This window comes from Rattus norvegicus, chromosome 1 (genome assembly GCF_036323735.1).
Source record: "Rattus norvegicus strain BN/NHsdMcwi chromosome 1, GRCr8, whole genome shotgun sequence".
Classification (NCBI taxonomy): Eukaryota; Metazoa; Chordata; class Mammalia; order Rodentia; family Muridae; genus Rattus; species Rattus norvegicus.
This window is the reverse complement of record NC_086019.1, coordinates 75670981-75684858: the sequence shown is the minus strand read 5'-3', so window position 1 is coordinate 75684858 and position 13878 is coordinate 75670981. Positions and strand designations below refer to the sequence as shown.

The window sequence follows — 13878 nt, the reverse complement described above, 5'->3', positions numbered from 1 at the left end:
TCTCCCAATACATTCTGTTCCTGGCAAAACTGCCTGCTTTTGAATCTTTCTGATTGGCGTTTTGCTGATGTTGCTCACTGTAAATCTGGCTATAAGTTACAGCATGAATTCAGACTCAGTTAAGATTTCAGGACACAAGATACAGGCAAATTATTTTCCAGAATGCAACATCTGTGGTCTCTAGAGTAATCCCCAGGTAATGTTCTCATATAAAACCCCACCTTTCAATTATCAAAACCTGTATTTTTTTAAAAAGATTTATTCATTTATTATAAATAAGTACACTGTAGCTGTCTTCAGATACACCAGAAGAGGACATCGGATCTCTTTACAGATGGTTGTGAGCCACCATGTGGTTGCTGGGAATTGAACTCAGGATCTCTGGAAGAGCAGTCGGGTGCTCTTAACTGCTGAGCCATCTCTCCAACCCTCAAAGCCTGTATTAATCTACCAGTTATTGTTCCTATTTGGTTCTCCTAATTTTTCAAGTGACATTTGGAATTATGGACTTGGTTCTATGAGCCTCATGGAAAAGTTTCTCTTCGACAATCTTGGGCATAATCAGGTCAGACCATGTGGGAATGATGGGATAAGTTAAAGCTATTCTAAGAGCACTGAATGTTGCAGTTCCAACAACTGACCTCAGGGTAGTCTAAAAACAAAACACCTTCCTCCCAACAACAAACAAAAAAAGCACAAAGCTAGGACTGAACACCCTGCTTTGCTCCACTAAAGGTTTTGGAAAGCAACATAAACGAGAGCTACTCTTTCCCATTACCCATGCTGAGGCATGAATGGTGCAGCCTCAAGACCTGTTCCAGGGAAGGAGAGATGGCTCAGATGTTAAGAGCACTGGCTGATCTTCTGGAGGTCCTGAGTTCAATTCCAGCAACTACATGATGGCTCAGAATTGACTCCCTCTTCTGGTGTGCATGAAGACAGAGCACACATGTACATTCAATAAATAAATATTAAAAGAAGACCCCAAACACTGTTACAATTTCTATATAAACAGGGCCTACCAAACAGGCAACCCCTAGCACATATATATCAGAGAACTGCATGGTCTGGCTTCAGTGGGAGAAGATACGCCTTGAGAGACTTGAGGCCCCAGGGAAGGGTGAGGCACTCTCTTGAGGCAAGGAGATAAAGGAGGGGGATGAAGACTTAAGGGAGAGGTGATGGAAGGCAAGGGCTTGAATGTAAATAAAATAATTAAACAAAACAAAAAGAGGACCTACCATAGTATTTTGGCCGCCTAAGTCTGTGAATAGAAACTCTTGATTAAAAGTACATGGGGGAAAAAAAATAAGGTCTTTTATTATTGCACATCATGGCAGGAAGTTCCTGGCTAGTGATTTGGAGTGTGTAAACAGCCACACGAATCATGTGAGACGGACTTGAGAAGATAATCCTTGCTGGAGCCTCCCGCTAATCCCAGACCATGTTCCTTTAGCCAAATACAGACCCAGAAATATCCAGTGAGAAAAAGAAATCAAGGTCATTTGCAAGGCACAGGAAGTTGAGGCTTCTATTAGGAAAGGGGAGAGTACGGCATGTTGCAAGGGTGGGGTGTCGTGGTGGTGGATATGCACTCAGAGCAAGGTGCTAGAGCAGAGACAGTGTCTATGAGACATTATGACAGCTCTTTAACTCTGGCAAGGGGTACAGACTGTCCGGAACATGCAGGCTAGCTCTAGTACAAATTACATGACCTAGAACTCTATGAGGCTCTCTAGTTTGTTACAGTGAACAATGTAATATCCTTGGAGGCCTGAGGGTGCTTTCAAGGGTTGGCTTCCGGGAGCTGTGATGGTCTATCTTTTGGTGTTAGAAGATGCTAGAGGGCTGTCCAGACTTTCCTTCATTTGTTACATTTATAAGGTTTTTCTTCAGTGTGAAGTAGCTGATGTCGAGTGAGGGTAGACACCTGGTTAAAAGATTTCCCACACTGGTCACACTCGTATGGCCGTTCCCCAGTGTGAATTCTGTGTTGAACAAGGTTGGTAGTTCGCCAGAAGATCTTTCCACATTCACCACAAGTATAAGGCCTTTCATCTATGTGAACTCTCTGGTGTTTAACCAAGTCAGCTCCCCGGCTAAAACACTTCCCACACTGATCACAATGGTAAGGCTTTGCTTTAGTGTGAATTTTCTGGTGTTCAGCAAGATCGTAGCTTTCTCTGAAGAATTTCCCACATTTGGCACATTCATAAGGCCTTTCACCAGTGTGCGTTCTTTGATGTCGACTAAGTCTGGATTTGTATTCAAAGGCTTTTCCACACTTCTCAGATTTATAAGGACTCTCCCCTGTGTGGACTCGCTGGTGTCTTATAAGGGTGGCTTTTTGGGTATAAGACTTTACGCACTGTTCATATTCGTAAAATTCTGTTGTGGTGTGAATCCTACGGTGTTTAATGAGGTAGAAATATTGTTTAAAAAACTTACCACATTCTCTACATTCAGGGCCTTTCTGAAGTGTGGGTTCTCAGGTGTTTCATGAGGGTAGCTCTCTGGCGAAAGCATAGACCGCATTCTCCACACTTATAAGGCTTTTCTCCAGTGTGAATTTTGGAGTGATTAATAAGACCGGAACTTTGGCTGAAGGATTTCCCACATGCTTCACAGTGATAGGGCTTTTCCCCAGTGTGAATTCTTCTGTGTTGAACAAGGTGGGTAGATCGGCGGAAGGTCTTCCCACATTCACCACAAGTATAAGGCCTTTCATCAGTGTGAACTCTCTGGTGTATAACCAAGTCAGCTCCCCGGCTAAAACACTTCCCACACTGATCACAATGGTAAGGTTTTTCTTTAGTGTGAATTTTCTGGTGTTCAGCAAGATCATACCTTTCTCTGAAGAATTTCCCACATTTGGCACATTCATAAGGCCTTTCACCAGTGTGCGTTCTTTGATGTCGATTAAGTCTGGATTTGTATTCATAGGCTTTTCCACACTCCTCACATTTATAAGGACTCTCCCCTGTGTGGACTCGCTGGTGTCTGATAAGGGTGGTTTTTTGGGTATAAGACTTCCCGAACTGTTCACACTCGTAAAATTCATTTGTGGTGTGAATCCTACGGTGTTCAATGAGGTAGAAGTATTGTTTAAAGAACTTACCACATTCTCTACATTCATAAGGCCTTTCTGAAGTGTGGGTTCTCAGGTGTTTCATGAGGGTAGCTCTCTGGCGAAAGCATAGACCGCATTCTCCACACTTATAAGGCTTTTCTCCAGTGTGAATTTTGGAGTGATTAATAAGACCGGAACTTTGGCTGAAGGATTTCCCACATGCTTCACAGTGATAGGGCTTTTCCCCAGTGTGAATTCTTCTGTGTTGAACAAGGTGGGTAGATCGGCGGAAGGTCTTCCCACATTCACCACAAGTATAAGGTCTTTCACCAGTGTGAACTCTCTGGTGTTTAACCAAGTCAGCTCCCCGGCTAAAACACTTCCCACACTGATCACAATGGTAAGGCTTTGCTTTAGTGTGAATTTTCTGGTGTTCAGCAAGATCATACCTTTCTCTGAAGAATTTCCCACATTTGGCACATTCATAAGGCCTTTCACCAGTATGCGTTCTTTGATGTCGATTAAGTCTGGATTTGTATTCAAAGGCTTTTCCACACTCCTCACACTTATAAGGACTCTCCCCTGTGTGGACTCGCTGGTGTCTTATAAGGGTGGCTTTTTGGGTATAAGACTTTACGCACTGTTCATATTCGTAAAATTCTGTTGTGGTGTGAATCCTACGGTGTTTAATGAGGTAGAAATATTGTTTAAAAAACTTACCACATTCTCTACATTCATAAGGCCTTTCTGAAGTGTGGGTTCTCAGGTGTTTCATGAGGGTAGCTCTCTGGCGAAAGCATAGACCGCATTCTCCACACTCATAAGGCTTTTCTCCAGTGTGAATTTTGGAGTGATTATTAAGACCGGAACTTTGGCTGAAGGATTTCCCACATGCTTCATAGTGATAGGGCTTTTCCCCAGTGTGAACTCTCTGATGTACAGTAAGAGTGGCTTTGTGACTAAAAGACTTCTCACACTGCCCACATTTATAAGGTTTCTCGGTAGTGTGAGTTCTCTGGTGTGTAATCAAGCTGACAATCTGTCTAAACAGTCTCCCACAGTCACTGCATTCATACGGCCATTCTCCAGTGTGTGTTCTCTGGTGCCGCAGAAGACTAGAATGGCACACAAAGGCTTTCCCACATTTCAGACACTCAAAAGGTCTTTCTCCACTATGAACTCTGCAGTGTTCACTTAGTTTAGAGATTTGACAAAAAGACTTTCCACATTCACCACACTTATATGGTTTTTCTCCGGTATGACGTCTCTGGTGTATTCTAAGTGTGGCTTTCTGGCCAAACCATTTTCCACAGACATGACACTCATATGGTCGGTTTACAGTCTGGTCCATCCGGAATGGTGCAGGTGAGTACTTGTTTAAGTCTTGCTCACAACTGTTAGATTCAAAACCCCCCTTTGTACTGCAAACTCCTGGGTATTCATGAAGCCTGTGTTGGGGGCTGGAAGATTTCTTATATTCATCTGATTCAGAATTATTTTTATCACTGTGAAAAGCCTTTCCACGCTTAATTTTATTTTGTTTCTCACCGTTGGGGATGTCCTTGGGTTGGAGAAGATTCCATATAGCTGGGAATTTCTCTCCAATCTTACTACAGATGAAAGGGTTCTCTGCCACATGGAATATACAGCTCTTCACAAGGGAGTCCACGTCTCTCTTTAACCAATTCTTGGCTCTGTGATGCTTATGGTCCTGGGGCTTTGTACACACTTCTGTCAAATATGGCTTTTGCCCAGGTAGATCGTTCAGATGCAAGATATCTTTCAGGACGGTGATACAGATGTCAGAGGGATGAGGCTTCTGCCTGAGTTGACCTTGCTTCGGAGTCCTGACTTGTGGTGCTTCAGTTTGTGAAAGACTCCGTGCACAGGTTTTTTCTTCAGCCTCTGCTTTATACCGATAAACTGAAATGACAGAGAACCTAGTGAAAAGCACATCAGCTGCGGCTGGAATCACCAATCATGCTTTAAATTTATTTCCCCCTTTGAATGCCACGAGCAGAGGCTATTTTTTTTTTAAATATGCTTAGTTTCATTTCTGGACCCTCGTATGATTTGTAGGAGGCAAGGGAAAAATATTTGCCCAAGATTTTAGCTGCTTTTTTTGCAAAGGCATAAACTGTGTCAGCTGGAGAGGGGAAAAAAAAATGACATAAACCAATTTAATCTCTCAGAGCAAATCTAACTTTCTGGCAGATTTCTGTCTGAGAGACTAGATTGTGTCCAATCATTTGCTTGTATCCAACTATCCACTGATGGATTTCATTTCTATGGTTGGTGGGGGGAAAAAAGGAGTATCATTTAAATGTTTCTATAGAATATGAGAATAAAGACTATAGAGCAAATAGCCAGGCCCTCCTTTATAGGTGCCATCTTGGAAAGGGAGGTCACTTGGTTTTATAACAGACTATTCCTACCATGAGGAACGCACCAAGCAAGCATCAATCCAAAAGGTGCAGGCTTCAGCCCTCCCTACCTCCCACACTTATTTGATGTGCACACAGACACACACCACACACACACACACACACACACACACACACACACACACACACACACACATTGGAAACTAAAGAGACCAAAGGTTTAGGAAGTTAAAAGCTCAAATTTAAAAAATAAATACAAACGGAGATACATACAATAGGAGAATATTAAAAAGAAAAGATTGGTAGGAAAAATACTATGATTATATGTGTACACACATGTATGCACTCTTGTATGTAAAGGTTACTTTGATAGAAATGTTTCCTAATGAGAATTAACTAGATGAATTCCAGGATACAGACTTGAAGAGGATAATGATAATCAGGTGGGGGTGCATCATGTAGAGTTTGAGGTCACCCTGATCTATATTCTGAATTCCAGGACAATTAGAGATACAGAGTGAGACCCTCTCTAACAAACAAACAAACAAAACAAAAACAAAACCATAACCTTTATCAAAGATTTCAAGGAGTTTAGCAAAACATGAACAGACACCTAACTGAACTTCAAGAGGATAACAATAAGCCCTGAGTGATACCCAAGAAAATACAAATACACGGCTGAAATATATTTGAAAATAAATTTGAAATATTTGAAATCTGAATTCAGTAAAGAGACAGAACACTCAAGCTGGAATGAGGACAGAATTGAAAAGCCCAGCAACCAACTAGAAGACTACTGAAAGCTTTACGCATAGAACAGATCAAACAGAAGACAGAATATCAGGTCTTGAAGATAACTCAACAACTCAACTAGACGACTCAACAAAAAGTCGGGTAAACAAGAAGGATGAAGTGGAAGCTGGAATTATCAAGCCTTGAAGTAGAAGGGTTAGACCACACAAACAAAGATCATGGAAAAAAATTAAAAGCATGGGAAAGGGTTATGCAGAAACTTTGGGATGCTATGAGAAGATCCAGTGCTTGAGAAAGATGAAAGAGAGGAATTCCTAGTCAATGGCATAGACAAGGCCTTCGACAATACCAGAGAGAAACTTTCCTAAACTCAGGAAAGACACCACAGTCATAGATAGAACAAGCACACAGAATGTCAAATGGACACACCCTGAAAAGAACCTTCCCATGATATTTAATAGTTAAAACATTTAATATTTAATACAAAGAAATACTAATAAGAGCTATGAGGAAACACACCAAGTCACATATAAAGGAAAAGCCAACAAAACAGCTGATTTCTCAATGGAAATGGTGAAAGTCAGAAGAGCTTAGAGCAATAGAGTCCAAATTCTAAAAGTCCATGACAGCCAATTGAGATTATTGTACCCAGCAAAACTATTTTCCATGACTGAAGGAGAAAAACTTTCCACAATACAAACAGGCTAAAAGCATTCACATCTAGCAGATCACCCCTAAACATAATAAAGTGGCAATATTTTAAAATAGAAGAGTGAACAATCATTGCCAAAAGACACAGACAGCAAATAGTGCAATGACTTCAATCAATGCACAACTTTCAATAACTTTAAATATTAATGGCTTCAATTCTTCAATCAAAAGACACAGGCTGGCCGAATGGAGCAAAACAACAACAACAACAACAACAACAACAACAACAACAACAACAACAACAACCACAACAACAAATCATCTTTCTGCTGTCTACAATGAACCCATCTCAGTTTTTAAAGATAGGCACCTTCAAGTAAAAGGCTGGAAAAATGTACTCCAATTAAATGGGACCAGGAAGCAAGTAGGTGTGGCTATAAAAATATCTGGCAAACAGATGCCAAACTAAAACTAACCTAAAGTGATAAAGGAGGACACTTCATTCCATTCTAGGGAACAATTAACCAGGAAGACATTACTGTCCTAAACATGTATGTAGCAAACTCTGGTATATGCCATTTCATACAAAGTGCATTACTAGAATTAATGACACAGATAAGCACCCACCCACTAATAGTAGGCAGTTTCAATAGCCCACTTATTCCATAGACAAGTTATTTAGATTAGAAAAAGAGAGAGGGAGAGAGAAACATCAGCATTAAGTGACATCATATATCAAATGGACTTAATATATATCTACAGGATATTTCTCCAAAAACAAAAGAATATACATATTTTACTCAGCAGCCCATGAAAGCTTCTTTAACACAGACCATATCTTATAGTCTAAGAGATCCTCTAGAAAGAAATAACTCCACATATCCTATGTGGCCATAAAGCAACAAAATTTAAAACCAAAAGTAAACAAATCTCCATTAAGTGCATGAATCCAATAAGATTAAATATACTATTGAATGATGGGCAAGCCATAGAAGAAATTAAAAAAAAAAATCCCAGAACCAAATGAAAATAAAAATGCAACACACAAATCCTCTGGGACACATTAAAATGTGTGCTATGGAGAAACTGTGTAGCTCTAAGTGCCTACATTAAAACAAGGCGAAAGAAGAGCACAAATAAATGACTTAATGCAGGCAACTCAAGAATTTGGAAAAACAAGAATACTACAAACCAAGATCTAATAGATGGCAAAAAAAAATAATAATCAGAAAGAAAATAATGAAACAGAAATAAAGACAACACTACATAGAATCACAGACCTTGACCCAACTAATTAAAAGAGGACCCAAATTAACAAAATCAGAAATGAATAAGAAAATATTACTAGACACCAGAGAATACTTAAAAAATCCATACTTAAGTGGGAGCAGCCTTTTAACTTGTGTGATCTATTTGAACTCCTTCTGGATAAACTGAACTATTGGAGACCCATTGCTACTTGGTGAGACAGAGATGTTATACAAACCTAGAACTTAGAACTACTTTCTTTTTGGTTACTGTAAAAGTTACTTACCATTGCTGTGATAAAACCAAGGCAATTTAGGGAAGGAAGGATTTATTACAGTTCCAGAGGGATAGGAGTTCATGATGGCAGAGTGGAGGTATGGTGGCTGGAGCAGGAGGGCTCACATCTCAAATTGCAAATAGGAAATGTTTCACACAACACACTTACATAATACTCCTAGACACACGGCAGACTCTTGGTCTGATCTAACATTCTTAATGTCATACCCTGTATCAGCTGTTACTCATGAGAAGCAAGCAACTGTTGAGACCATCTTGACATGTCCACCTAGTGAAAGAAATCAGGACTTTCCCCACAGCCCCAGTTGTTCGACTATGTAAGAAATGGATAATGCAAGCTTTAAAGACACAGATAAGTGATTGGAACAAAATGATCAGTATTTTAAAGAAGCTTAGATAGAAGATCTTATACAAACAGTCCATAGTCCTCATAAGCACCAACCATCACAACATATGAAATTCTTGAAAGAGGCAGCTATCAGGTACCAGCTAAAGGAGGGCAGAACTTGGAGAAAAAGGAATTACGGATATGAACACCGTCATCTGGCCGAAGAAGGGGTGATTTTAGTTTAAAAGCTGTAGTTACTGTTAACTGTCAACTTGACACAAGCTTGAATGAGATGGCTCTCCTGGCATACCTGTGAGAAAATGTCTTGATTATATTAATTGAGACCTGCCCACTATAGGTAGCACCATTCCTTGGGCTTAGAGTCTTGGACTGACTACAGATGAGAAACTGAGCTGAGCAATGGCATGCATTAAGTCATTGTTCTCAAGAATACTCACAGGAGTAAATACGGAGACAAAGTATGGAGCAAAGACTGAAAGGCCATCCAGAGACTGTCCCACATGGGGATGCATCCCATATACAGACACCAAAAAAGACACAATATTGTGGACGCCAAATAAGTACATGCTGAAAGGAGCCTGATATAGCCGTCTGCTGAGAGGTTCTGGCAGAGCCTGACAAATACAGAGGCAGATGTTTGTAGCCAACCATTGGACTGAGAACAGGGTCCCCAGTGGAGGAATTAGAGAAAGGACTGAAGTAGCTGAAGGGGTTTGCAACCCCATAAGAAGAACACAATATCAAACAACCAGACCCTCCCAACTGCCCCCAGCAGAGCTGCTAGGGACTAAACCACCATCCTAAGGAAACACAGAGATGGACCCATGGCTCCATCTGCATATGTAGCAGAGGATGGCCTTTTTGGGCATCAATAGGAGGAGAGGTCCTTGGTCCTGTGAAGGCTCAATGCCCCAGTGTAGGGGAATGTCAGGACAGTGAGGTAGAAGGGAGTGGGTGGGTGGGTGAGGGAGCACCCTCATAGAAACAGTGTGTGTGTGTGTGTGTGTGTGTGTGTGTGTGTGTGTGTGTGTATGTGTGAGAGAGAGAGAGAACAGGTTGCTGGAAGAGAAACTTGGAAATGGGATAACATAACATGTAAATAAAAATGCAATTAACAATTTATTAAAGAAAATAAATAATTCTTAAAAAAAGAGTAAGTCATTGTTCTCTGTTTTTGACTATGGATGTAATGTCACCAGTTCTCTCTAACTGTTGATGCTCTGACTTCTCTGTCATGATAGACTATATATAACCTGGAACTGTTGAGTCTAAATAAACTGTTTATCCTTCATGTTGATTTTGTCAGGATACTTTATCAAACTAAGACAGACCTACCACCTAGATTGCAGGATTTCTGCTACCTAGACATTTTGATGAATGCTCTGGGGTGTCCTGTGTTAGGGTTGCTTAGGGCAGTGTACACAGCTCAGCCAGAGGGATAAGATTCCATGATGGCAGAGTGGAGGTATGGTGGCTGGGACAGGAGGGCTCACCATCTAAAACTGCACACCTGCCAAGAAAGCAGGGGAGTCAACAGGGCCTATAGATTCGCTGTGGAAAGGGTAGAGCTGGCTCTGGTAGAAAGAGACAGATGGGAACCAAGACACATGGGTGAGTACAAGGGCCTTACCCAGTGAGGATATAAGGGTAAAATTCTCCAGCATCACATCAAGATACAGTAGCCTCTGAGCTTCATCCAGGAGCTTCCACTCTTCCTGGGAGAAGTAAACAGTCACGTCCTCAATGGTTACACAGCCCTGTTATGATGAAGTCAAGTCACTCAATGACCAACCTCCTTTAGGCGTCCCAGTTTACTCACCCACATATCCTTCCTTTGCCAACTCTCCTCTTGAGATGATAAAAAGCTTAACACATGGAGGCTAACACCTGCCAGTCTATTCCCAGATCACTATGTCCTCCCTCTGCACCCACAGAAGGATGAGGAATAGCTATGCATTTTGGACTTGACAACATAGGGCCATCAAGACTTCGTTTGAGACCAGAGGCCTTTAGGACATGAGACGATTGAACATTAAAAACCAGTTTTTTTTTTTTTTTAAAGTGGCTTATTGCTGGAAGCAACAGGTGGTAATTTTTGATTCCTTTGAAATATATCCCATTTCCCTTTGCATGTGGGGGGTCTTTCTGTACCTGTTATACCACTGAGAGAAGTTGGGGTACCCACTCTTATCCCAGCCAGTCCACAGTTATTCATGCACTAAGGCAAGGGACTCCGTTACAGCTGCTTCTTTGCTCACAAACCAGGTCAGGGAGTCCTATTGTAATGGTCGAAGGGGTACAAAATGTCTGTTAACCAAAACAGTGTGTGTGTGTGTGTGTGTGTGTGTGTGTGTGTGACCCTGAACACAAGATAATTCCAAACACATTTAGAGATAATGGTACTCTGCTCTGAATGTCCCCCTCCATGTACTTGAAGAGTTTGGAAAGCTTTTCCATCAACTTCCATCTGCTCTGAGCTCTTTTCCTGTCTTTAATTCTTTAACTGACAGAGATAAAGACCTCGTCTAGCTGACATAACTTTTGTTAGTCAATTTTCCTTGGGTTCCTCCTTAAAACCAAGACATGGTCATCCAAGCAGGGCCTGCTAATTTTCCATCTCCATGTGTTTCTTCTTAGTCCTTACCTCTCTTATAAAAGCTCATTCCCACAGCCACCTTGAACTCCACAGTCTATACCACAGGCATCTCTTTGGGCTCCTGCATTACTTAGCAGAAGGTATCTAGAGAAAGCTTCATATATGGAGGCAAGATCCATCACTACCCAACTTCTGAAGCTTCCTAGAGTCAGAGGCAGCTGCCATCCTTTCTTAATGCCTTGCTGGCTGACTCTGTTCAGCCACCATCACAACTTGGGAGAGGACAGATTGGTTTTACACATATGGCATTTAATGCTACCTCAACAGTCACAGATTTCCTCTAAAAAACTCTACCAAAAGTCTAGCTACAGGAGCCCTCCTTGCCACATATATTGATCGTTCCAGATGAACACTGGCGCCCTTTAAGCTCTCAATTGCTTTGAATGAAACTCTTCCCTCATTAGACACTTCAAGAATCCTTTATAAATGCTGGTGGTGTGTGTGTGCATTTTACAGACACTTATACTAGCAACTGTGTTATGTAATCTTAGTGGTTCCAAGTGTTTTTTTTTCTTTTCTTAAGTTGAGTTCCACACTTCCTATGGAAGCTTTGGCCACCTACCAGATCTGCTATATTTTCTCAAGGTCCCTATAGGCTCCTCCACTCACTCAGGTGTGCTAATGATGTCTACACCTCCAGCTAGATGCCCGGTCATTAGACATAGTCATAACTCCCATCGTTACTTTTCTGCTTTTGGTAGTACTATCGAGCTCAGCTTCCTTTTGGGCATAATGGCGGACTCTCATAGTACAAGCATTTAGGAGGCTGAGGCAGGAAGGAGTATCACCTGATCAGAGGAGTTAAAAATTGGCCTTCAGAACATGAAGAAGTGAAGAATAAAAATAAAATAAAATAATAAAATAAAGTTGATTCTATTTTATAATCGAGCCATACTCAAGGGCAAACTGCAGCTTTTGGCACTTGGAATGTCTCTATGTTTCATTTCCCCAGAGCTTTTAGATCTGTGTGACTGAATTCCCTCTACTGGGTTTTGAAATCTTAGCCTCCCTTGTTTTGGTTGTATGTATGCTTGTATGTATGTATTTTCTCTCAGTTTGTGTATGTGTATGTATGTAGGTGTACAAGTAGAAATCGGGGGACAGTTTTCAGGAATCAGTTCTCTCCTTTTACCATGTAGGTTCTGGTGATTGAGTTAGGTCCTCAGGCTTGGTAATAAATACCTTTACCAGCTGAGCTATCTAATCAATTACTCATTCTTTCTTAGTTTCTCACCATGTACCTCAGGCTGGCTTTGAACTTGCCTCTCAAATGTTAAGACTACCAAGGTATGCCTCCATGCTAAACTTTACATTCCACTCTTAAAAACCTCCACAAAAAAAAGAATTCTACTACCAACAGGAGGCAAGAAGCGTGGCCACACTGGTGAGCTTCCTAGAACATTCCACACTCACCTGTGTACAGATCATACCCGCTTCTGTACATCTGGGAATCTGTGGGAAGAAAGTTGTAAGAATCAAGGACCATGGTAAGATTTCATGAGCTCGGCCTCCCTGTGACCCGTGTCCAGTCCCGGATCTTCATGACCTTTATATCTAAATGATCTCAAAACCTTAGTGCATAATGCTGAGTCATATCGGCTGTGGGATGTTGTACAAAGCTTAACTCTCCCGAGGCTTCGTTTTATTCCCTTCCAGCCAGCTCTAACTCTGTGCAGCTATTGGGACATTTTTAATAACCTCTGGCCGCATTGATCTTCCATTCAGTCTCTCTGGCTCCTAGGTAGTGAAGACATAGGTAATACACATCCATCACCTTGCCATTTTTAGGCTAGAATGCTCCCTGTTCAAGTGGCCAAACGTGATATTGCCCACACAAATCAATCAAGCACTCTCCTCCTGGTCTCCTTCTTCCATGCTTCATCACACTAGTTATGAGAAATGCGGACGCCATCCACGGGCTTGGCACTGTTCTGGATGCAGGAACTAAGTCTTCCAATGGGCTCTGGGACTCAAATGTTTAGGGCGGGGAGCGCCTAGCATGCAGCACTCACCTGAGCCAGGTGCTTCACAGCCGCCATCGGCTCTGTTGACAACGCAGGGGCCCGGACACAGCTACCGCTGCTGCCTACGGTCTTCTTGGCCTTCATCCTGCGCCGGCTCTCTCTTAACTTGAGTATAATTTGGCGATCCTAAAGCTCAGAATCCTCCAAATACCAACCCATGGGAAGTTAAACCAAAGACAGGACGCAATGCAGGAAGTCCCGCCCAGTATCCCGACATTCCCAGGCAGAAATGGCCCTCTGTGGCTCAGCAGTTTGCCACTCTGCTCTTGGCATTGTGGGTAATGTAGTTCCTATTGCTCAGGCTTGAAACAACATCAGCCCATAATCCATCCTCAGAAGGATCTTTATTTGTTTCAGAATATTTCTGCAGTAAAGATAGAGTGGGGATTTTATTTGGGGGAACATATATGTACTCATATTTCTGACCATGCTTAGCAAAGGAATAT

The 13878-nt window shown here is 41.7% G+C and overlaps 1 protein-coding gene across 4 annotated transcripts; it reads right to left on the bottom strand.

Annotated features, from left to right (window-relative positions):
* Positions 1 to 243: 243 nt before the first annotated feature.
* Positions 244 to 13648, bottom strand: Zfp418l1 (zinc finger protein 418 like 1). Of its 4 annotated transcripts, XM_039100461.2 has the most exons (5): positions 13421 to 13630; positions 12822 to 12860; positions 10383 to 10509; positions 3330 to 4993; positions 244 to 1990 (listed from the first exon to the last, which is right to left on the bottom strand). In XM_039100461.2, the coding sequence occupies exons 1-5, from the start codon at positions 13514 to 13516 to the stop codon at positions 1865 to 1867; spliced, it is 2052 nt and encodes a 683-aa protein (XP_038956389.1). In that variant the 5' UTR covers positions 13517 to 13630; the 3' UTR covers positions 244 to 1864. The 4 variants fall into 4 exon arrangements, with proteins under 4 accessions (XP_038956389.1, XP_008757305.3, XP_038956386.1 ...); XM_008759083.4 differs by having other exon boundaries at positions 244 to 4993; positions 13421 to 13648; XM_039100458.2 differs by having other exon boundaries at positions 244 to 4993; positions 10383 to 10467.
* Positions 13649 to 13878: the final 230 nt, after the last annotated feature.